At 56.6% G+C, this 24,382-nt stretch overlaps 1 protein-coding gene across 1 annotated transcript; it reads left to right on the top strand.

Annotated features, from left to right (window-relative positions):
* Window positions 1-832: 832 nt before the first annotated feature.
* LOXL1 (lysyl oxidase like 1) lies at window positions 833-24,211 on the top strand. Its single transcript, XM_004276286.3, has 7 exons — window positions 833-2,327; window positions 15,709-15,817; window positions 18,589-18,726; window positions 19,218-19,374; window positions 19,965-20,060; window positions 21,662-21,777; window positions 23,873-24,211. Exons 1-7 carry the CDS (start codon window positions 1,166-1,168, stop codon window positions 23,877-23,879), a joined length of 1,785 nt encoding a protein of 594 aa, XP_004276334.1. The 5' UTR covers window positions 833-1,165; the 3' UTR covers window positions 23,880-24,211.
* Window positions 24,212-24,382: the final 171 nt, after the last annotated feature.

Below are 24,382 nucleotides of genomic sequence, written 5' to 3'. Positions count from 1 at the left end.
GCAACCTAATCACAGCAACTGGACTAGTCCCATTCTCCTGACTCCCCCTTTCTGCTATGTGCTCATAGCACATAGTGCCTCCCAATGATGCCTATCCCATATCAAAGGCAGCCCCTGAGTTTCACTTTATCCATGTGCACACTCAGGTTATTTCTAGGTTATACAGGACAGAAACCACACAGGATGGGCAGGAAGTTGATCTCTCCCATGATTTCACAAGTTCTGTTCAGCACAGGGGCATACTTCCATTCTACAGACTGGGAGAATTAAGGCCCAGGGATGTGCCAAGAGGGAAACAGCTGAAGCTCCATATGCTTTGTGCTCAGGCCCAGTGAACTAAGGTACACCCGAGGTCCAGAATTAGAGAACGGCTCAGCTGGGAGTCAGCATCTTGCCCAAGAAGGCCCACCAACAAGGAGGGTGTCTGATCACTGGCTTTGGAGAATGGGAGCCCAGGAATCCTGGGGAGAGGCTGGAGTGGACACGAGTCAGGGGCTTATTCAAGCCCGAACAAGAAGCCAGTAAGGTGAGACCAAGGATGCTGGGTCCAAAGCAGAGAGAAATGGTCAGAATGGTGCTGACACCTCAGCCCCGTTATACCTGCCAGGGCCCCACTCACCGGGCCTGAGTCCCCAGAGGCCCCGTCCTACTCCCTTCTTCATTCCCTTCCTCAGAGGCAGGTCTGGGGCTTGGCTGGGAGCTCCAGGGACTGAGGGAGCACAGCAGCTGTGGGACAGGCCACATAGCTAAAACCCGGCGGGCCATAGGGCCCCGCGGAGGAGGCCCCAGCAGGCGGACCAGGCTGCCCGAAACCTCCCTACGCTCCCAGCCTGTTGCTTATTCATTCAGAGTGGGAAAGCGCCAGCCCAGCGGCCAGCCAGTGCCGGGCTGGCCATGTAAGGCCCCCAGGCGGTCCTGCCTGCCCGGTGCCCTGCAGAGAGCCTCGTGCAGCCCTGGGCACCGCCCCTGCCCTGCCCTGACCCCTTGGCCTCGAAATGCTGTCATCGGAGGAGCCGTCCCGCTCGGGACAAGGCCAGGATGGACAAAGCTAGAGCTGGGGCAGGCAAGGAGCCGTCCTGTCCTCGAGGCCGTGGGAAGAGAAGCACGCACAGGGGGCCACTCCTGAGAGCCTCTCAGTCCACCAGGCCTCTGCAGAAGGGCCACCATGGCTCTGGCCCCAGCCGGTTGGCAGCTGGGGGCCCTGGTGTGGGGTGCCTGCGTCTGTGTCCTGGTGCACGGGCAGCAGGCGCAGCCAGGGCAGGGCTCGGACCAGGGACGCTGGCGGCAGCTGATCCAGTGGGAGAACAACGGGCAGGTGTACAGCCTGCTCAACTCGGGCTCAGAGTACTTGCCTGCGGGGACTCAGCGCTCCGAGAGTAACCCCCGGGTGCTGCTGGCGGGCGCCCCCCAGGCCCCGCATCGGCGCAGCCACGGGGGCCTCCGGCGTCGGCAGGCCCCGTCGCTGCCCCTGCCCGGGCGCATCGGCTCGGACACCGTGCGCGGCCAAGCGCGGCACCCATTCGGCTTCGGCCAGGTGCCCGACAACTGGCGCGAGGTGGCCGTCGGGGACAGCACGGCCATGGCCCGGGCCCGCACCTCCGTCTCCCAGCAACGGCACGGGGGCTCCGCCTCCTCGGCCTCGGCCTCGGCCTCGGCCTTCGCCACCACCTACCGCCAGCCATCCTCCTTTCCGCAGCAGTTCCCCTATCCGCAGGCGCCCTTCGTCAGCCAGTACGAGACATACGACCCCGCGTCGCGGACCTACGACCAGGGCTACGTGTACTACCGCGGCGTGGGCGGCGGTCTGGGCGCAGGGACGGCGGCCGTGGCCGCGGCGGGGGTCATCTACCCCTTCCAGCCCCGGGCGCGCTACGAGGAGTACGGTGGCGGCGAGGAGCAGCCCGAGTACCCGCCGCAGGGCTTCTATCCGGCCCCGGAGAGGCCGTACGCGCCGCAGCCGCCGCAGCCGCCGCAGCCGCAGCCAGCCGACGGCCTGGACCGCCGCTACTCGCACAGCCTGTACAACGAGGGCACCGCGGGCCTCGAGCAGGCCTACCCCGACCCGGCCCCCGACGCTGCGCAGTCCAACGGTGGCGCCTACGGCGGCGACCCCCGCCTCGGCTGGTACCCGCCCTACGGCAACATGCCACCCGAGGCCTATAGCCCGCCGCGGGCCGTGGAGCCGCAGCCCCCCTTCCGCGTGGTGGAGCCTCCCTACCTGCCGGTGCGCAGCTCCGACGCGCCCCCGCCGGGTTCGGAGCGCAATGGCGCGCAGCAGGGCCGCCTGAGTGTGGGCAGCGTGTACCGGCCCAGCCAAAACGGTAGAGGTGAGTACGTCCCGACGCCCAGGCCCTCCTCCATCCTTTACCGAAGGCCTCCCCCAGCTGCTAAGTAAGGACCCCCACCCTCCTCCCCATAGGCAGCCCCAGTGTTTCCCACCTCCCGGCCTTCGCCCTGTCCACGCATCATCATCGGTGCCAGGATTTGGCCAGGCAGGCCGGGGCTCTGACTTGGGGGGATAAGGGGGTGGAGGGACTGGACAGGCTTTGTAAAGAGACGCCTTCCAGACGTGGCTTGGGTCATCTGAGGACAAAGTAAAGGAGCCCCCCTCCCCGCCTCTCCCTCATTCCCATCAGGGCATGTCCTCCACGCTTGGAGGTGCCCCTCTGCCAGCCTCACAGGGTGAAGCAGGGAGCATCAGGGTCAGAAAGGCCTTAGGGGACGCCTCTGGAGGTGTGGCAAGTTCCCGGTCACTGGGCATCTGTGAGCTTGGCCTGAATGAACAGGAGGTTAGAAGAGAGAATCTGGGCTGACAGGAGTGCAGACTAGATAACCCAGAGTTCCTTCAGGGGCACACTGCAAGGCCCAGACTAGAGAGGCGAGTGGGGCACCAGCCTGGGCACCGAAAAACTTACTAATCGAGATAAGTAATATTTTAATGCATTTTTAAATCAAAAATAATGCAAAAAAATTTTAAATAGAATCAGTTATGGTGGCATGCCAAACTGTATTCAAGCCTGACGCAAACTGAAAAATCAGCAATACTGATCATCTTTATTTGAAATTTTGATGTTTTGTTCATCACAGATTTTTTTGTGTGTTAATTTTGATTTTTAAAAATATTGCCTGAAATGTTACTTCTCTTAGCTACTGAGTTTTTAGGCGCCCTCTTAAATTTTGCACCCCAGGCCAGGACCTCAGTCACTTCACTCAGTTCACCCTAGTCCTGGCCCTGGGGGAGAGTCCCAGGAGGCAGCTGTGGACAGGGGTGCAGGGGGTGTTGAAGATATGACCTAGTTTTGGGAAAGCCCAAGCCATCTACACACGAGGACTCAGTGGAAGGGGCAGCCTTCCTTCTTCAGATGAGCAACTCCACATATGCTGATAGCAGGCAGACTACCTTGGCAAGGGCCCGCTAGTGGTCTGGCCAGGGCTGAACGGCCATTGGTCCTGCTGTCCTAGAATTCCCCATCCTGCTTCTGTCTCTGCAAGTCCAAAGTCAGCTTTGGTCAAGGTTTTCCATTCAGTCCCCAATGCATATGCGTTCCACCCCAGCCTTGCCTCTTTCAGGCTGCGATTAATACCATGATTCTTTACTCCTGACTCTCTGCTCCACAACAATGTTTCTGTGCCAGGCGCACCAGGTGAGGGCGGAGCACTGCAGGGCTCAGGGGCACAGGTAGCGGACCCCCAGCCTTTGCTCCTCTGCCTCTGTCCGCACGGGGACGCTTCCTTGTCTCCAGCCATAATGACCTTGGGTGAGAGAGGCTGCCGCTGGGGTACAGGGGTGGGGACTCCCGCCTCTCTAGGGGCTGCTGGAGCCCAAGGCTAGGGGAGAAGAGTGTCCACACTGGCAGTACTCACTCCCTCATATTCAAGGCGTAGCACTCAAGTTGGGTGCTGAATCCCACTTTGAGAACCTGCAGGAGCTAGGACAGGAGCTAGATGGAAGGCCCTTCTGTGATGTGATGAAGGATGCATCCTCCTGCCACAGTGGCCTCACCCGGATCTGATCCGCACCAGGGCTTGCGGCATCCCTGCAGCAGGGTGTGTTACAGCTCTGCATCATCTGCTCCCAGAGCTCCGTGGAGGAGAGCGTGTTTTACCTATAAGCTAAACTTCTGTGGTAGCTTTTCTTAGAATGCAAGACCACAGAGTGGGGCTCAGCCAGAAGCACTCCACCTCTGGGCAGAGGAGAAAACCGAGGCCTCAAATAGCCTCAAATAGCAGTGCTGGCAGAGCCAGGCCTGGGACTTGACATCTACGCCCCAAGCCAGTGGGTTTTCTAAGGTCCTTCTTTAGCCTCTCAGTTCTTAAGGTTCAGAGGGGGATTGGCCAGAGCAAGGCTATGTTTGGAGCGGGGGGGTGCTTGGCGCTTAGCAGGGCCTCTGGCCATTGCCCCTGAGCCCCAGTGTTCAATTGGGATTAAAGACATTTCTCCCCGGAACGCAGTATACTAGATGCCAGGCTGAATCCAGGCCCTGCCCTGAGGAAGGAATAGAAAAGGGGGCACCTCAGTGCTGTGATTGGGCAGGCACTGGGGGGATGGGGTAGGGGACCCAGGGGAGGGGCCTCCCCAGTCGGGGGCACTAGGAACTCAGGGAGGACTTCCGAGAGGAGGAGGTGCCCAAGCATTGCCGCAAGCTGTCAGCACCCTCCAAGTGCCCCTTCCCTCGTCATGGGGGGGAAGGTGTGTGTGGGGTGGTGCAGACTAAATCGGGGCTCACAGAGAGGCCAGAGAGGGAGCAGTACCTTCTCCCCCATCACTTGTTCCCCTTCCCACCCTGCTAGGCTGGGACCATGGAAAATCCCGGTTTGGGGAAGGCCAAGCCTTGTGCTTGAGATCAGACCCCCAGGCCTGGTGTGGGAGTCCAGAGTAGATTCTCCGAGACTGACCTCATTCCTCCTGGCCGCACACCCAGGGGTCTGAGGCTGGGCGCTGGCAGCCAGCGTGCATGTGGGCGTGGACGCGGACATGTCCTCACAACACCAAACACATGTGCGCACCACCCACATCCTCCACGTTTAGGCAGTTTCCAAGCGCCTGTCCAGAGCCTGGTTTCTTCCTTGGGTGCCTGCACCCCCTTCCCTCCCACCCTGGGGAGGGGGGCTGCCCAAGGCCTCCTGCAGTACCGTTGTCTCTGAAATGTGTAACGGGAGGGAAGGCGAGGAAACAGAGGCCCAGGTCACATACCTGGTCTGCCTGTCACAGCAGATCCGTGCAGAGGCCTGGAGGGTGGCTGCCTGCTTCCCAGGCCCCTGTGCTGTGCCCCTCCCTCTCCCAAGCCGGGCCCTCTTCTCCTAGCCTCCTTGTCCCTGTTCCTGCCTCCTCACAGCCTCAGCTTCTCTGAGCTGGTGGTACCGGTGCAGACTAAGATGACTTCTGGCCCTAGAAGACCACGGCTTTTCTCTCAGGGCCTCCCCCTTACACCCTCAGCCTGATTCACTGCCTCTGGCCACCCTATGAAAGTATCGCGGAGCAGCCACCCTGGCTGTCCTCCCAGGGCATCTCTCATGGCTATGCCCACCTTGCCTGGCGTGGGTCCTCCTTCCCTGTCCTCACACAACCAATCGGAGCTGTGACTGCCTCCTCCTGGTCCCTTCCAGTCCATCCTACGCATGGGGCAGATACACCCTTTCATTGCTGACCATATTACTCTCCTGCTCAAGAAGGCTCTTTGGCTCCCAAGGCCTTCAGGACAAAATCTCAGCGCCTTAGCCTTTTGCATCAGAACCTGAGGCACCTCCTTCCTCTCCTCCCCTCCTTCTCCCTCTCTCAGGCCTCCACAGCCCCCACGAGGATCATGCTGCTCCTAGGCCCAGGTGTTTCATGTCCCTGCACTCACACAGGGGTGTTTCTAGGGTACGTCCCTCTCCATCCAGCCTCCTGCACCCAAGAGGCCAGACGGGGCCCCTTAGTCCCTGAGAGCAGCCCTGGCTCCCTGCTGCACCCCCTACTTCCTGCCCCCCTGACTCAGGTCGCCCACCCACCTCCACAAGGCTTGGAGTCGATGCAGGAGGCCTGGCCACCCAGAGCATCCCGAGTTAGAGCCCCCAGGCGAGGATGATGATGACAAGTTCAGCCATTGCAGAGGAGCCCTTGCTGAGCTTTGTGGCTGGAATGGGCAACTTCATTCACCCGCACAGCCTCCTAGAGAGGGGGGGATTATGGTCCTCTGGTACAGATGAGAAAACAGAGACCTGGGGAGGTCTCACTGCTGGAGGCAGCCGAGCCAGAATTCAAACTGAGCCTGTCATCTCTGCATTGCACTCAGTTGACCCAGGAGGACCCTCACACCACCTGCAAGCCAGCTGGGGCAGGACCTGAACCTGGACCTCAGTTCCCCCAGCCACCTCCAGAGGGATAATTCTGTATACATCATCTCTTAATTCCCATGGCAACCCCACCAGCCAGATGCTGTTATCCATCCCGTTTCACAGATAAGGTGACAGGCTCACTTGCTGATTGTCACACGACCTCTTAGTAGTGAAACCAGAATTTGAGTCTGCATGGCTCTCCATCCTGAGTTTTTAACCCCCATGCATTATTTTTTTTCTAAATTTTCATGTATTAAGGCTTACTTTGCACATCCATTTGGTCATTCAGCAGATACTTGACTCCTACCATGTTCTGGGCACTGGTTGTGACAGAGTGAGATGAAACAGAGAGAGTGCACAGCTTTGAGCACCTCCCCAGTGAGGCGTTAGCGTGAAGCCTTGTCATTCCCACTCTATAGACTCCAGAACATTTGTTTAACAAGCACATCTACAGCACCTGACACTGTTCTTGGAGCTTTACAATTAGTCGCTTAATTCTCATAACAACCCTCGGTATTGTTATTACCCCCATTTTGCAGATGAGGAAACTGAGGCCCTCGGAGGTTAAGCCCAAGGTTGCATTACTGGTGACTGGTGGAGGCAGAATCACAGCTCAGCATCCCTCCTTCCTTCCCAGAAGTTGTCTCAAGTTGCTCCTTCAGAAAGAAATGGAGTCTTCAGGCCGAGGAACTTGGGGTAAAGGGTCAGACAACTATGGAGATAGAGGGACCTGGGTCCTCTTGTTACTCCCCTGTTTGGCAATGGAAGGTCACTAGTGTCAGAACAAACAAGTCGTGTCCGAAGCAACCTCATCGCAGGCAGATTTCCCGTCTCCTCTCGTATCATTTAGTTGCAAGGCCACATCCTCTCTCCCCTGTTCTCAAACTGGACCATCCCTGCAAGAAGAGACAGCTCCCATTTTAAATAATCATAATAGCCACTGCTATTATTGAACCCTTAATATGCACCAGACACTATGCCAAGCATGTTGTTTTTATTTCCTCGTTTAGCACCCCCAGCAAGCTTGTGAGGTAGATGATATTATGCCCCCATTTTACAGAGGAGGCAACTGAGGCTAGAGAAGTTCAGTAACTCATCCAAGGTCTCAGAATTCAGCAGCAGCCAAGCTCGGGCCTAGGCTGACTCTCTCCCCCACTGAACCATCCCAGCCTTCCCTCTGCTTCTGCCCCTCAGGGAAGGGTATGTCTCCACGTTCATTGCTTCTCTCAGGTCTAAACCCCCTAGGACACAAAAAGTTGGATTTTTTTTTGCCTTGAGTTCACAGGCCCCACAGAGCCTTTTGGGCTGGTGGCTGAGCAGGGTGGGGAGTCCATCAGGACTTACAGGCACCAGGCTACTGCCGCACTTGGCCCGGGAATTCTGGCCTTTCATCCCGGGCTTCCGTCTCCTCTCCTCCCTCTCTCCCCTCCCCAGGGACCCCCATCTCAATCTCCTGTCACCTCCAAAGGGGCACTTCTCCCTAGTGGTCCCAGCCCAAGTCCACCCCACTCCTGTCCAAGCCAAGAGCACATGGAAAACTCCCCAGGGCAGTGGCTGGAGTGGCAGGACAGGAAGGGGGGGGCGAGGAGCGGGTGGTCCACCCAGGCAGCCCACACCTGCTTCCAATTCTGTGCCCGGCATTCCTGCGGAGTAGCAGTCCGCTTGGGAGGAGGCTGGAAGGAGAGGCTGGGTCTCGTGCCTCCCCTGCCCTGACCTAACAGCCTCCTCACCACAGGCGGTTGGACCCAGAGGGCCTTTTTGTCTGGATTCAGGATTACAGGGCTGGGGCTGCACCTGGGTCCCTCTCCCCCTTACTCATGGACACCCAGAAACTGGGCATTTAGGTATCACCTGAAAATGGGAAGAGGGTGTCAGAACACCAGAGCAGGAAGGTCCACAAATGCGGAAGTCGAGGCCTGAGGGGGCTTTGCCACCAAAGTCTCAGGAGACAACCCACCCTTCCTCCCCCTTGTGGGCCAGCTGGAACCATGGGTTTTCCAACCCCAAAGCTAATCCTTTTTCAAAAGAAAGGGCTTTTGGAGTCTGTCCCAGCCTCTGCCTGATAATGAAGGCTGTGCTCACACAGGCAGTGCCAACAGACCCTTTATGGGGTGCCAGTATTTGTGCTTGCGCTCGCTGAGGGCTTACAGGTGCCAGGCCCTGAGCTGGGTACAGGGAATTCAGGGGCACCCTGGACCCATCCCTGTTCTCACTGAGGTCTCAGCCCAGCAGCAAGAGACCAGGCAGGCAGGATGCCGCGGCCCAGACCCACTTCCATCTCACCCAACTCGCCAGCTCTCAGAACACGCTGTGCAGCTGGGCGGCAGGCAAAGGACAATCCCACCCTCCCCTTCCCCCAGGGGCTCTCGCCTGGCTGAGGAGAGCAGATATCATCTCATGAGGAAATTCAGCCATTCAACAAATATTCATGGAGTTCCTTACTTTGTGCTGATGCTGGTCTAGAGCTGGGTATTCATTAGTTTTAGAAAAGAGACAAAATTCTTGTCCTTGTGGATCTTGTATTTTCATGGGTAAACATAATAAGTAAATAATAGAAGGGGTAAGTACTGTGGAAAAAATAGAGATAAGTCAGGGAGATCTGGAGTGTTGGGAGAGGTTGCAAAGGTAGTCAGGGTGGGCCTCATGAAGGTGGCATTTGAGCAAAGACTTGAAGGAGGCACAGAGCGATTCATGCAGCTATCTGCAGGTGGAGCATTCCAGACAGAAGAAACAGCCAGTGCAAAGGCCCCAAGGCAGGAATTCCTGGGCTTTCAGGTGTGTTCCAGTGTAGTTAGAGCAGCGTGGCATGGGTGTGGGTGCATTATGGGAGACAGGTCAGAGAGGCAACTGGGTCCAGACCATGGAGAGCCTGTAGGCCACTGTGAGGACTTTGGCTTTTGCTCTCCATGCATTGGGGAGCTCCTGCAGTGACATTTAAACAGGGTCTCTGACTGCTATGCTGGGAATGGACAGTGCGGGGGCCGGCAGGGGGAGTCCGAGAGGAGGCCTGTACAGAGATCCAGGCGGAGATATCGGTGGCCGGGCCAGGGGTAACAACAGAGGTGGTGGGCAGTCAGTTTCGGGCTATATTTTGGAGGTAGAGCTGATGGGATTTCCTGATGGATTGGATGTGGGGTGGAAGAGAAAGAGAGGGGTCAGGCATAACAGGAAGGGTTATGTCCTGTGCAGCTGAAAGGATGAAGTTGCCATAAACTGAGATGGGAAGGCCATGGGTCGAGTGGGTTTTGTAAGAAAGATAAAAAGTTCAGGTCACTGTGAAGGGTCTGAGGGGCAGGGAGGGAACCCAGGAGACCATACAATCCTCAGGGGCTTCTGGAGGTGGAGAGAGGGGCACTAAGCAGGGCCTGCAAGGGTGGGCTGGCAGGAAGGTAGGGGCTGTCTTCACATTGGGAAGAGTGTGAGTGAGTGAGGTGTGCAAGGAGGTGGCAGAAGGCTTGAACAGAGAGGAAGGTAGCTTACCTCCGCAAAGGTGAGCGGCAGCCTCCTCCCAGCCCAGCCCCGGCTACTTCCTGGGCAGTTTGCTCAATTGAACAAACACACATCCCCTCCTCTGACTCTGGTCCTGCCACTCAGAGGAGCAAGGCCATCGCTGCCCGTGAACTGCCTCTCCCAGCCTGGTGGGGGCAGCAGGCCCTTGCTGGAAGAGGTAGGCTTTGGGGCCTAAAGACTGTACTCGATAAGGGTGTGTGTGTGTGTGTGTGTGTGTGTGTGTGTGTGTGTGCGCGCAGAAGGCCTTAGCTGCCACTCTGAGAAGTCTGGGCTTGATTCCGTAGGTGATGGGGAGCCAGTGAAGGTTCTGGGCCAGGCTTTATGACCATCCTAGCTCCTTTGCCTGGGCTGTATTGCCCTTCACGGTGGACCGCAGCAGATCCTGCAGCCACCTTGCCTGCCTGCTCGTCACTCAGGTGTGGCACTGCCAGGCTGATGCTGGCAATTTAATGTCCTGATTATTAGATAATAATTTCTCGGGACCCAGCGCGCTGGCTCCCGCCCTGGAGGCCCTCGCAGCTCATCTTTATTCAGGCCGTGTTCTGCGAGCCTTCCGCTTTCCCCACCTAGGGGCTCCTCTGGAGTCTGGCCGCTGGAGCCGAAATATCCCTCTCTGCGCATATTTCACAACCCACTGACCGGTTCCTGCTGGACATTGTTTATCCTCCAGCCCCGGGCTCAAGAGATTAGGGCTCTTTTGCATTCTGTTTTCCTTCATCTGCTTCTTGTGAGCAGGAGGCCTGGGGAGGAAAGATTTCAAAGGAGACGAGGTTTAAGGAACCCACAGGAAAAGGGAAGCCAAAGGGAAAACAGGTGAGGTGTGGGCAAAGCAGCAGGAATGTAACCTCAGACCCTCCACTCCGGGCAGCTGCCAGGAACGGCTGAGCAGAAAGGAACAGATTCCTCCTAAAGCAGGAAGGATTTAGGTCAGACGGTGGGAGAATTTCCTGGCAGCGAAAGTATCGTCTGCAGAGGTTGTGAGAGGTCTTGGGCTCTTGCCCAAGACTGGGGAATGGACTGAATAGCTCCTGAAAGTATTTTAATCTCCAAGTGTTTATGGAGCCATCAAAACTGCGCTCAAGGGGCAGTTAGGCTGCTCTCCCGATCGTCCACATGGGAGACTGAGCCTAAGAAAGGGAAGGGACCTGGACAGTAGGGCGTTGGGCGAGATGGCACAATGGCCTGCTGGAGTCTTTCCCCACAAGAAGGCCCCGGCTGAGTCCTGCCAGGGGAGGGGAGGACAGTCCTCGGCTTCCCACGGGCTGGCACGTGGGCCAGCTGGCAGCTCCAGGCCCAGCCTGGGTGAGGTGGGAGGACATCGGCCTTGGGAGGGGGCCCTGGGTCCCCCACAGAGGAAGCTCCAGGGGCAGAGCGGGAATGCAGAGTGCTGGTCCTCGTCCCGCAGCTCGGTGTCTTCACTGCCCTGGAGGGTCTGATGGGGCCCCCCCAAGGCTGAAGGGCTTCCTCCAGACCAGAGGCTGCCTGCAGAATGGCCTTGGGACCCGATTCACTCACATCCAGCCCCTCCCCAGCCAAATAGCCTGGCTTTGGTCATCCCAGGGGTCTTTGCTACCCTCTGACTCAGTGTGCCCCCAGTCCTGGTCCAGGCTCTGTGCAGCCTAAACCCCCGTGGTCAGCACATTGCTTCTGGGGAAGAGTTCTCACAGCGGGCCGGCCCCAGGCTCTAGGGCATGAGTGAGGTGGAGAACAATCAGTCTGCATCGATGGAAGCAGTGAGGCCTAGAGGGGGGCCAGGCCAACCCAGGTCCACGCAGAAGGTCTGTGACAGCAGGGTAAGAAGTATGGCTCCTGCCTACCTCCTAGGCATGGAAGGCAGGATGCTGATGGTGACCAGGCCTCCCTGGGTAGCCTGAGCAAGACCGTCCACCCAGCCTTTGAGTGGTCGGCCCCATCCGCAGGGGTCCATCCCCGGGAGACTGGCTAGATGGGCCATGGAGGTTGCATACTGTGGAATCCCACTAGCAATGACAAGCAATGAACTTGACATATCTTAAAAGTTTACATTGGAAATCAAGAAACAGAATGAGACTATAAGACAATGTCATTTATATACTTCAAGGATACATACCCACTTCCAGCACACTGCAGATTCTACACAGAGACACAGATGTTCAAAGATATGTCTGAGGGTCAGGGTAAGGATAAAGGTTCAAAAAAAATAATGACAAGAGGGGCCTTGCATAGACCAGTTTAGTTGGTTAGTTTGCTCTGAAATGAGAATTATGATAAATTCAGTTCTCTGCATTTATGAAAACAGGAGTCTCTGGGAAAACCGCCCACTGGAACCTACTTTATAATGTCTCCAGTGCCACGTCCAAGGGCTGCATGACTCCGTACATTCTGGATAAGAGATCGCAGCCCCCAACACACAAAATTATATCCCATGACTGATGGTTCTCCCTGCCTTGGAGTAAGCTTTATCCTCTCTCCAGGATCTTCCTTTAAAATGCACACTTCTTGGGATGGTGGGGAGGGGAGGGGAGCACGGGTCTGGTTGTAGTCAGACTTCACCCAACATTGGCCACCCTGCCTGGAGGGCCTGGTTGTACCCCACAAGCCAGAGACAGCAAACTGGTACCCTACATCCACAAGCCCCCACTCAAGCCTTCCCTTATCCTCCTTCCAACATCACACAACCCACCCACACACCCAAGCCCCTATGGAGGGGCTGAAAGCCCAAGCCTGCAGGCCTGGCAGCTAATGGAATGCCTCCTGGGAGAGCAGTGGAGAAGGAGGCATTGTTCCTTCCTGGGGAAACATACCAGCTGAGGGAGGGGGTCTGCTGTTCCCAGGGACCTCTGCAGGGATCCTGAAGTGGGTGGGGGGGACCCAGCCTGAACTCCCAAGGCTGCTCTCTTTTCCAGCAGCTTATCCCAGGGCAGTGAGGGTGTGACAGGGAGGGGTGGAGGGCGGGCCAGGGGGAGCTGGTTAGGGGAGTCACAGGACCTCTGTGATGGTCAGAGGTGCAGAACAAAGAACATAAAATAATGATCAGGGTGATTCCATTCAAGTTCTGGAAAAGGCATAGCATCTAAAGTGACTAAAAAAAAGATCAGTGGTTACCTGGGAAGGAGGGAAGGGGGATTTACTGGGAAGGGGCTGGAGGGAACTTTCAGGGAGGATGGAAACAATCTATAGCTTGATTGTGGTGGTAGCTACACCGTGTATACATTTGTCAAAACTTATCAAACTGTATGCCTAAAATCTGTGCATTTGACTGTATGTAAATTATAACTAAAAGAAATTATTTTTATAAAAAGAAGAATAACAAGTACAGTCCTGGAAGGAGGTTGGGACCTAAGAGCTCCTCCTGGGGCTTCCCTGACTTGCTGTGTGACTGTGGGCAAATTCATTGCCCTCTCTGAGCCTCCGTTCCCTCCAGCACCTCTGTGTGCCCTGGTGTCCTGAGGGAGACAGGGTGAGGAGCATGCTCGTGGATGATTGGAACAGTAAAGTATGAAGCACTAATCATTAAAGAAGCCTGCCTGACAGAGACTGACTGCCTAACGGTCAGTCAGCCCTGAAGCACGGTGGGTTGCCCCACTGAGGGGGTGAGTGGGGTCCAGGCCCTGCCCTCAGAGAGTGCATAGTCTGGAGGGGAGTAGACACAGGTAAATACGATAGAATCTAATTATAGATCAATACAGATCTAGTAGTGAGAAGTGTGTGCAGCTTGGAATGTCACTGCCAATCAGGGAAGACTTCCTGGAGCAGGAGGCACCTGCCTGAACCTGAGATTCCTCCACAGTAGAAGGAAGATGGTCATCTTTGGCTCAGTATAGGACCAGGATCAGGACTCAGTATGTGATCATAGCCGGGCTGCAGTCAGAGGCCAGGAGTGGTACCAGCCCTTGCTGGCCCTGAATACCCCTGGCCTCTTAGCTGGCTCTTCCAGCTTCCCTGAACTGCAGAGCCAACTCATGAAATGGCCTAGAGAGGAAGGGTCGGGCCAGAAAAGCTTTGTAGAGCCATCTGTGCAGTGTTTATTGAAACCGGGCCTGGGGTGGGGGGTGGTAGGCCATCTGGTGCCAAATGCTGGGTGTCATGAAGCTTCAGGCCCAGCTGACCCACCACCACATGTTGCTGAGGGAAAGGCTCTCTGGTAATGGGAAAGGGGACCATTCCTGTCTTCTTCACCTCCCCCCTCCCCGCAACACAAGCTTCCAGGGACCAGAGGGTGAGAAACAGCTCGATACGGAGGTGGCCCTTGCTTTCAAGGCCGGAGGATCCCTTGGGAAATGACTACAGGCATTCCTGGGGGCTTGAGTAATGGGGCCTAGGCTGGCCAGGACAGCCCCCATCAGCCAGGAGCCACCTCATCCTCACCCACCCTTGTGTTCCAAGCTTCCTCTTCATTCCGAGTAGGTGAGATCACACCGGCTGCTCCTGCATGAGGCCGGAGCCCCAGGGCGAGCAGGGGTAGGGTCTGAGAACCCCAGGCATGTGTTTGTGAGGGGTGGCGTGTAGCAGACACCTCTGGGAAAGGCTTAGAAGCCAGAGTTCCCCTCCTCTGCCTCATCTTCTGGACCTATAAGCTGACAAGAGGGTTTTGGCAGCAAGAAGGGGCTAGAAGCCTGTCTGCATGACTCAAGCCCCTTCACTGTGCCTGCCCCCCAAGAACAGAGGGCTTGAAAGAAGCTAAGAGGAACCTACAGCTTCATTTTATCATTTATCTGCCAGAATCCCTGCAGCCTGAGAGGGGAGGGTACATGGAGGTCCAGGCCCATTCCCGTTTAAGCTGGTGGCTGAGCTGAGATGGAGCCCAGGGCTCTGGAGTCCCCCTGCCCACCTCCTACCCCACCACGTGCCCCACCCTTTCCACACACCCAACATCAAGATCTTTCCTTCTTTATTCCATGCGGATAGGGTCTGGACACCTGAGTTCGGTTTCTGCTTATTCCTAATCATTCTCACTGGGACTAAGTTATGGACGGGGACGGGGTCGGGGTGGGAGGCAGAATGGACAGACCCCTGGCTCTAGCATAACCTGGGGAACAAGTGATCCAGGGGCTGGAGCAGACTCCAGACTTCCCCTGGGCACTGGGCCCTAGGCCCTGCAGGGCAGGGAGCCAGGCCCTCCTCAGATTGGAGGCCTGAGGCTGCAGACAGGGGAAGGTGTGGTCAGGTCTGGGGGCCAATGACAGGATGAAAGGAATCCTGAGAAGGGCGGGCTGGGTGCCCAGGCTGAGAATCCTGCCCGGTCAGCAGCCTGCTCTGGGGACATGTTTTCCTGTGAGCCCCTCCCTTTCTCATCACCCCCACTTCTGCCAACCAGCGTTCACCTGGCTCTGCCCAGGAGCCTTCTGGGACCCACTCGGGGTCAGAAGCCCAGGGTTCTCTCTTGGCGGCTCACAAAGAATGCCAGCTGCAGGGGTGAGAGGAGCAGAGGGTGTGTGGGGTCTGGTGACCAGAGGCCTGGGAAATAAGGACACCAAGGGGAGTGTCTCTGTCAGGAAATTACTTGGGTCCCTCAGTCCTCCCTCCAGGCCCTTGTTCATGCTACTCCTCCTGCCGAGAATACCCTTTTGTCTTCTCCTGCTCTCCAAATTCCGCCCAGTCTCCCAGGTCTGGCTCATGTCCCAGGAGACTCAGCGGTCCCAACAGCACGGAATTCCAGAGGTGAGCCCCTGCCCCCTGACCTCCCTGACCCCACACCTGAGCCTAGGGAGAACGGTTCAAATCACACACCTTGCTCACGCTGGGAGGTTTCCAGGAGGAAGTGACAGCCTGTGTAGAGGAAGGACAACAGCACAGGGCGTTCGGGGTTGGAGAGGTCTCTGGGCTTTACACCTGACCAGCCTGACCCTCCTCAATGCCAACCATTCCTCCCTCCTCCCTCTCTCCCTCTCCCCACTCCAGGTCTCCCTGACTTGGTCCCGGACCCCAACTACGTGCAAGCGTCCACTTATGTCCAGAGAGCCCATCTGTACTCCCTGCGCTGTGCTGCAGAGGAGAAGTGTCTGGCCAGGTAAGGAGATGAGGATGAAGCGTGGACAGTCCCCGGAACCTGTGTTCGTGGCGGCCAGGCTGCCTGAAGGCTGCACGACCCTGGCCTCTTCATCGGTGGGCCTTGCCTGCCCCAAGGCAGTCAGGTGTGGAGGGGAATGAGAGCGATCCAGCATTTCTGTATATATCCCTATATGAGGAACTTAATGGTATTTAATCTTCACACCTGCCCCAAAGGTCTGTGTTGCCCTGTCAGTAACTGAGGAGCAGTGAGAGGAACTAAAACCTTCAGATCTGAGGTGTCTCATGAGAAGGTTCCTCGTGGGGAGCCCAGGGAAGTCTTATAGACGCCTTCAGGTTAGAGGGCAGGATGATGGAGTCATCTCCACAGAGGACAGGTGTGGGTTGTCCAGCAGGGGCTGTGGGCATGGGTAACAAGGAGGCCTCAGTTATGTGTTGCACTAGAGAGAAGGGAAGGACGCCAGTTTACTTGAACCCGGGAGGTGAGCACAGCCAGCTCTCCATTATTCCTGGGTTCTTCTGCCTCTTGCAGAGCTTGCTTCGGAATTTATTGACAGTGAATGTTCTGTTCAAATATGTATGCTTTGGGGACATCTCCCTGTGCTAAAAGAACTAGTTAAAGATTATATTGACGTACTTCTTTTATTGACAGCTGTCTATGTTGAAAGCTCCTATTTTTCTTATTTGCTTTTTTTAAACAGTTGAACTCTATTTACTTTCACTTTTGAGTATCTGGGAAGCCCGTTAGAACCTCAACATTTTCTCACTAATGAGACCTCGTTCACTGCCACTCAGAATAGCTGACCACAAATTGTTATCCATCTGTAACAAAACAAGGAGCTTGCACTGGAATGTAACTCAACTTACTGCTTCCTTCATCGAGAAAGTCTTGCTTCAAAAAAAGGAAGTATCGGCTGAACTAGACAGTGCGATTCGTGATGTAGTTGGTTTACATGCTGGTGCAAATTCCTTATCTCACAACAGACTGGCAACAGACAGTGTACGAACTGGCACCAGTCCAGGGACCACACGTGAGTTCCACTGAGTCGGCCTGCCCACTCAGGTCTCGTCTCTGGGAAGAGAGCATAATGTGCTTACTGCTCCTGCTACAGCTCCTCCAGTGGGGAGGAACTCAGCCTCCATGGCCGTCCGTTGAGGCTGAGTTTTGAGGAGTTTGAGTCAAAACCAAACTGTTATTCCGTCTTCATGGAATACCCCGTGTGCCCACATCTGAGCTCCCAGATGGGCTGGGGCGGAGGCAGTGGGGCTCCATCCCAGGGCTATCCTGGTCTAGCTGGAGAAAGTGGCCTCTTACCCAGAACCAAGTGACAGGGAGTGGAAGGAGAGCTAGAAGGAGCAGTTGGCAGGCTGGAACTGTGGGCAGCCAGAGGAGGGAGAGGTTGGCAAGGGCTGAGGCATCAGCGGAGGTTGGGTGTGGGATACAGACCTAGAAAATGCAGCAGAACTGAAGCCCCGGAGCAGCAGGGCCCTCGGAGATTATCGAAAGTGTGGGCTGCGGACCGGTGCCAGTTCACAGACAGCAGGCAGAACTCAGATGAGGAAAGGAACTTGCTCCAAGTCTCACCACGAGTTTGTGGCCAAGCTGGGCCTAGAACCCAGACCCTAATGGTTTCCCACGGTGTGCTGAGCCCAGCAGAGGGGTAGGACTTAACTGAACAGAGGGAAGGAGGATGTCTAGTTCCAACACAGACAAAGACAGATTCCAAGCCTCCCTCAGACAAGGCCAAGGGCCTTACGTCCTGGCAGACAGGAGCCTACACTGCCTGTTGTCCAGACATCCTCTCAGAGAGAGCTAATCCCCATGACTGGCCACCTCCTGCCTCAAGCCTTAGGGCCCAGACCTTAATGATTGCCAGGGAAGTGCCCCAGAGTCTGGCCGAGACAGCTGTCCACAGTCAGCTGAAGAGGAAGGAGCCTTCAGCTAGCCCTCGTTCCGACCTATGGGATGTGTGATGTGTGTCCCCTCACTGCTGCCCCTCAGTTTCCTCTCTTTTCCCTTCTCACCTCACAAGGCCCATCTCAGCTGGCAATTGGGGGTCAGCAAGTGAATTGTGAACAGGCAATCTACACCAGACCAGTGCTTCCTGAGCAAAAAAGGGCAGGTCGCTGGCCCTGAAGCCACACAATCAGGGAGAGATGGTCTGCTTACACTGACCCAGCTCAGGTTGTGTATGGTATCAGGGTGTGTTGTAGGCAGCACTGTTAGATCTCACAGGCAGTCACGATTCCTCTAAGTGGGGCAATCAAGGCAGACTTCCTGGAGGAGGGGACCTGAGTTGGGTCAAGGAGGCTGGGCAAGTTCTGGGTCAAGTGAACGGCACAGGCAAAAGTACAGATCAGTGAATGAGTTAAGTCTGTTTGGGAGACAGTGTTTGAAGCTGGAACCCAGGTGTAGGGGGAGGGAGAAGGTCTGAATCTCCTGGATAGGGCTATTTTATAAAAGCCCTCCGAAGATTTTGATTTGCCCCCACCCTCAGGGGCTGTCCCCAGCTGAGAGTCACCTGCAGGCATCAGGGACCCTCAGAGGGTCGTTATCAAGCCAAATGCTTCTTTAGAAAGACTCCTTTGGCAGCTGCCAGCCACATGGCAGAGGCCAGAAAGGAGGGGATGGCCCGCAGAGAGGAACAGAGGCCTGAGCCTTGGCTGCAGGGCAGGGGTCAGATGTGAGAATCTTCAGGAACAAGCCGACCTACGCTGGGTGTTTGCGTCTGGTACCCAAGCCCACTCTGGTCTCCCCGCCTGTCCCCACAGCACAGCCTACGCCCCTGAGGCCACCGACTATGACGTGCGGGTGCTGCTGCGTTTCCCCCAGCGCGTGAAGAACCAGGGCACCGCAGACTTCCTTCCGAACCGGCCGCGGCACACCTGGGAGTGGCACAGCTGCCACCAGTGAGTGGGCTACCTGGCCCGCCCCCCCTTCTGGGCCAGGGCCCTGGGCCTGAGTGCCCCTCCCCAGGAGCACTCCGGAGGGGCAGTGCTGGTGGGAGGGCCCCATAACTTGTTTTCTGCCAAGGATCCATCACTGGGGCAAGGATTTCTCAGAGGAGCCTTAGCAAAAGCCGCAATGGAAGATGGGACACAGAAGGATCGGTCTTGATACGGGACAGAAGTATCTAGAATACAGGGCATCACCCAAGGGAGGCCGGTACAGGTGGGAGCCCAAGAGGAAGTGAGGGGTCCTGAGGAGGTGCCCTCCTAGGGTGACTGGCTCAGTGAGGACACCAGAGATGCTGCCTGTGGGACACAGTGACCAAGGAGCCCCAGGAGCCCTCAGGAGGTGGTGTCACAGCAGGGTCACCTGGGCCCGTCTCAGGAGGAGAACAGGCTGGGAAGCCAGGGGTGACTAGGCCCTCTTCTCCCTCTTCTTCTCCTGCCCCCAGGCACTACCACAGCATGGACGAGTTCAGCCACTACGACCTGCTGGACGCAGTCACAGGCAAGAAGGTAGCTGAGGGCCACAAGGCCAGCTTCTGCCTGGAGGACAGCACCTGCGACTTCGGCAACCTCAAGCGCTACGCATGCACCTCTCACACACAGGTTGGGCTGGAGAGGCAGGGCAGGGGCTCTGAAGGACGGGGGGAAGCCCGCCAGGGATGGGGAGGCTAGGCCAAGCTAAAGATGGGCTAGTGCCAAGGCTCCTGGCCGCTCAGCTCAGAGAGTGCAGGTCTTCTTGCCAGTCCTGAAGCCACCAGAGAGCCCCTCGGGGCTACCCTCCACCTCCATTCCCAGGGCTGTCTGCTCATGGAAGGAGCGGAACATTCCAGCGAATTCTGGATGGCATGATACTCCATTTGCCTAGCTGTCCACCCGAATCCATCTTTCTGTCCAAACATCCAGAGAGTGTCCATCTATCCTGCCTGCCTGTCTCTCTATCCATTCCTCCATCCATCTCTCCCAGGCATCCCCCCACCTTCATTTCATCCCTCCATCTGACTATTATATCTATCATCTCTCTGGTCCATCCACCCAGTGGGCTTAGGACGGGGCAGACGCACTCTGAGCAGCTACCCCAGGCCAGGGTCAGGACGAATCACAGAGGAAGGAGGGCCCCAGGCTGCTGAAGTGGGCATGGGGTGGCTCTGAGGAGTGCACAGCACCCCAACCTCTCTTCCTGTCCCTTTTCCTAGGGCCTGAGCCCAGGCTGCTATGACACGTACAATGCGGACATCGACTGCCAGTGGATTGACATAACCGATGTGCAGCCCGGGAACTACATCCTCAAGGTGGGGCCCCTGGCTGGAGGCACTCCTCCAACCTGATGCTCACCCTCGGTGTCCCCGCCTCTGACATAAGCTTCACCCTCTGGGCGTATCAGCTGATGAGGTCCCTGAGGTCTGCACTTCCCACCTGAAGGTTTTAGCCTCAGGCAGACACAGCCTCTTCCCGTAAAAACACCGAGGAACCTTCGGCCCAAGTGTGGTGATCCTAGAGGAGGCGGTGACTCTGTCTTCCCTAAGTGGCAGGGGACTTGGAGAGCCATGGGGTCCATTCCCCTGTCTGTGAGCAGGGCAGGCTCTGTGCCGTCTGGGAGAGGACACTGCCCTCCCTGAGAGAGACCCTCAGCTCCTCATAGGACCCCTGCAAAGCCAAGGGCACTTGTGACCATGGCTTTTCCATGTGGCCCGAACCCCTCCTCCATGTACACTCACTCCAGTGCCCCGTCCCTTGCGGAGACAAGTAGAAGAGCACGTTAAGGACACACAGCCCAACATGGAACATCCATGCAGGCTGAGCGGGGGCCGGGTCATCATGACCTCACCTGGGGAAGACAAATCTTCGCCTCCTCTTTGCAGGTGCAAAGCGAGGGTAGGGCTCACTCTAGGAGGCCCCCTGGGCCCACCGCTCTATGCTGGAGTAAAGGAAGAGCAGGGAAGGTGGGCCTGGGAGGCGGCTTTAACCTGCATGAGGACGGGCTGCTGGGTGGCCGCATTCAGAACACGGCAACCTGGAAGCAGTTGGTCGCGCCCCATCCTGGGCACCTCTCCATGGGCTCGGCGAGGCCTCACCCAAGGGCCAAGATTGTCAAGGGTGTTCTTTTCCTTTCCTCATTCATCCACTCTCAACAAACTCGTACAAAGGCCTTTCTGAGTTCTAGGTTCCGAGGATTCAAGGCACACAAGTAATGCACAGTTCCTGCCCCTAAGGAATGTAACTTAAATATAACATCGTTTCCTCTCTTCTTAAAATGTTCTGCAAATAAGGCTGGGTGTAGCCCACCCCAGCGAAGCCCTCCCCCATCAATCCAGCATTTAAAGGATTTCCTTGTGTCCGGACAGCTCCTCTTCAGATAGGTTATGCTTGGGTCATCATCTCAGTGAGTGTCAGGTACCTTGGGCTCCAGGGCAGGAGATGCTACCTGGCATCAGACAGGCCTTCCACAGGTCACCTAGACAGGCATGCGAGGTGAAAGGGTGCGAGCCTCGGAGTCAGGGAGACCAGGCGTGGGATCCCTGCTCGGCCCCTCACTCACTGCTGGGTTCCCTGGGGCAGTGGCTCTGACTGCCCCGTGCGAGGCCCCCCGGCCTGGGCTCTGACTCTGGGGAAACCTGTCTTCCAAGAAGGATGACCCAGCGATGCTTCCTTTGACTATAAGCTGCCTCTCTCTTCATTCCTCTCTCTGTCTCTCTGCATCTTCCCCCGTCTCTCCATCCGTGTGTCTCTGTCTCTGTGTCTCTTGGTCTCTCATGGTCTTTCTCCATCTCCCTGTCTCCCTCTCTCTGGCTCCTCTGTGTCGGCCTGTCTGCCTCTCCACCTTCCCTGGTGACCAAGTGAAGCACAGCCTCATGACCAGATCCCTTTTCCTTCTGTTCCTTTCCTTCTTCAGGTGCACGTGAACCCAAAGTACATTGTTTTGGAGTCTGACTTCACCAACAATGTGGTGAGATGCAACATCCACTATACAGGTCGCTATGTTTCTACAACAAACTGCAAAATTGTCCAGTAAGTGCCCTTCCTCCAACTCTCCGTACCCCAGCCCCTCTCCTACCTGAGGAGCAGGCAGGGCCACATGAAACACATAGGATACCTGCCCTGTGGGTCACCTTGATGGCCGCACACAGCTGCGGCTGGACCGGCCACCCCAAGCGGAGTGCTCAGGCTGCGGGCATTGACCCGGGGCATGATCTCTCCTGAGGTGGAGACCAGCAGCAGGCAGTGTCGTTGGGTGGAGGTGCACGGGCTCTGCATTCCTGCTTCTGCGACTCCCTCACTCTGTGACATCGGGCAGTTCACCTCACCTCTCTGGACTACTCTTCTCTTCAGCACTTCCCACGCAGACTTGTGAAGAGAATTTAAAGGCCTGCCATCTGTGTGTGTTCCAGGACCCTTCACACGGGTGCTCGGTGAATGGCAGCTGTGTGATCATTAGCGTCCGTATCAGGTGGATTGAATTAAGCAGTCTCAGGTTAGAACTGATTCTGGTTGGAATCACTTCTAACAGTCATCAGTCCCTGGGCCCAGATGTGAAGGGAGTCGATAAACTCCCAGGCCTTTGGCACGTGGCGCCTCAGCTGTTGCTGCCCTGCGCTGGCTGTCCTCAGCCTCTCTCGTGATTCCTCACATGAAGTACTTTGCAGAGGGACCCCCTGCTTACGAACTCATTAAAAACCCCATCCCACTCCATGTGAATTTTAAATGCTTGAACAGGTCAAAGCAACTCTTTTCCATTTAAAAAGTAAAGAAAAAAAAGAGTAGTCTCCTAGAGCTTTAGTCCATCAGCTGAGGAGCAAATGGCACGGATCCCAAGGCCCAGAGAACCATCTTTCCCCAAACATGTCTGCTTATTAATGGTTGATAGGTATGAGAGGTTTAGGCTATCACCAGGGTCAGGGCTCGGTGTGTGACCAGGATTAGGGCTCAGTGTGTGACCGGGATTAGGGCTCAGCGTGCGACCAGGGTCAGGGCTCAGCACGTGAGCAGGCTCAGAGCTTGGTGTGTGAGGGCTGAGTGTGTGTTTGGAGATAGCCCTTGCGCCCTTGGCTGCTACCGCTAAGCTAGTGTTCACAGCCCTCCACCACACCGTGAGAACAGTAGCCTCTGGTTCAATTCAGAGACTAGGTTCCTCATTCGCAGAATTCGATCAGAATTATCCAGGTCACAGAGGGTGTTTGGAACGACTGACTCCCGCCCCATCCCTGGCAACTTAGCCCTTCGGCAGGCCTGGGTTTGCAGCACCTTCTCGCTCCTCAGGACGTGTCTTGTTCAGCCATTAAAAATCCAGGAGTCACCTAAACGGTAGAGGTTTTCTGGGAAGCAGTTCTAGGGAAGGAGAAGGATGGCAGGAGGAAGGGAGGCAGGGGCATACAAGGGCTGAGGGGTGCAAGGGAGGTGGGGAGCCTGCATGCCCTCTTGTACCCCCTGCTGCTGGGAAAGGTACATCCAAATAGCCTCCCGCTTCCCCAGGTGGCACCATGAGCTGGGCCCCTCAGCAGGGCAGACAGAGAAGTTGCCCTGCACCCCCCTCCAGCTACCCTGGGGCCTGTGAGTGCAGGGCATGCCGAGGCCCTTCCTCCCGAGCCCTTTACATAAGTGCTTGGAGAGGCTCAGGTCTCATTAGTGCGTCTCCTCGACCCTGACCACAGGCGGGCAGCTGGGCCAGCGTGCAGGAAGCCGGACGGAGCGTTTCCAGAAAGGCCACGGGACTGACGCCTGTGGGTTTCAATCATGTTTCTGAAGAGGAAAAAGGAGGCCTTTTTTTTTTTTTTTCAAAAGTACTGAGTTAGAGAAAACAAGAAAGTATTTCCAGACAGTAGCAGCTCTGCTAATGGCCTAGAAAAGAATCTGGAACTCAGGGCATGGGGAGGGGTGGTGCCGAGACCGTGCCCTGCATGGGAGTCCATGAAACCCCTCTTTATGGAGCCCCCTTTCCTGAGCCCAGATTACTGACGGAAATGGAGGCCCACGCCTGCCCTCGCACTTGGGATCCAGGCTGTGGAAGGGAAGCGCTCAGCTGGGGAGGCAGTGGGCGCCTTGCTGACAGTTGAACGAGGGGCCCACGCCTCAGCCTGCCTTTGACCTCCTCTCTTTCTTTCCTTAGATCCTGATCTAGGAGAGGGTGTGCAGATGGCCAACCTCCCCACCTCCCAAAGCAGGCCCTGCTCCCCAGGCAGCCTCCCGCCAGGACAAGCCCGGCTCAAGGGGCCCAGCCACCACCCACAGGCAGGGGCAGCTGGACGCTGGGAGCATCCTTCCCTGCCCGCCTCAGGGAGCGAACGTGGACCAAAACCACAGGGATTCCGGATGCCAGGCCCAACTGTGTACTTAACTTTCCCCTACAACGTGATTTTGTTGGTTGTTGGTTTTTATTTTTTATATTTTGGCCATACCACAGAGCAAGATTGCCCAGGCCTGGGCTGAATAAAACAAGGTTTTTCTACTCTGTGGTTCTGCACGTAGCCTGCCGGCCGGGTTGACCAAAGCTAGGTTGGGCTCAGAGGACGTCCTTGGGCTTCGTCCTTCCCTAGCAGAATGTGGAAAGGGCAGCCACCACCATCTGAGGACCACAGCTTGACCAAGAGGGCATCAAACCCACTGTGGAAACCCCACA

This window comes from Orcinus orca, chromosome 2 (assembly GCF_937001465.1).
Source record: "Orcinus orca chromosome 2, mOrcOrc1.1, whole genome shotgun sequence".
In the NCBI taxonomy this organism is placed as follows: domain Eukaryota; kingdom Metazoa; phylum Chordata; class Mammalia; order Artiodactyla; family Delphinidae; genus Orcinus; species Orcinus orca.
Note: the sequence above shows the minus strand (reverse complement) of the source record. Positions and strands in the feature narration are given on the sequence as shown.

Excerpts from the sequence above, each read along its gene's own strand:
- LOXL1 (XM_004276286.3), top strand. The coding sequence starts at position 1,166 with ATGGCTCTGGCCCCAGCCGGTTGGCAGCTGGGGGCCCTGGTGTGGGGT. Across the intron at positions 2,328-15,708 it reads GCCCAGCCAAAACGGTAGAG|GTCTCCCTGACTTGGTCCCG; the intron begins GTGAGTACGTCC and ends TCCCCACTCCAG. Across the intron at positions 19,375-19,964 it reads CATGCACCTCTCACACACAG|GGCCTGAGCCCAGGCTGCTA; the intron begins GTTGGGCTGGAG and ends CCCTTTTCCTAG.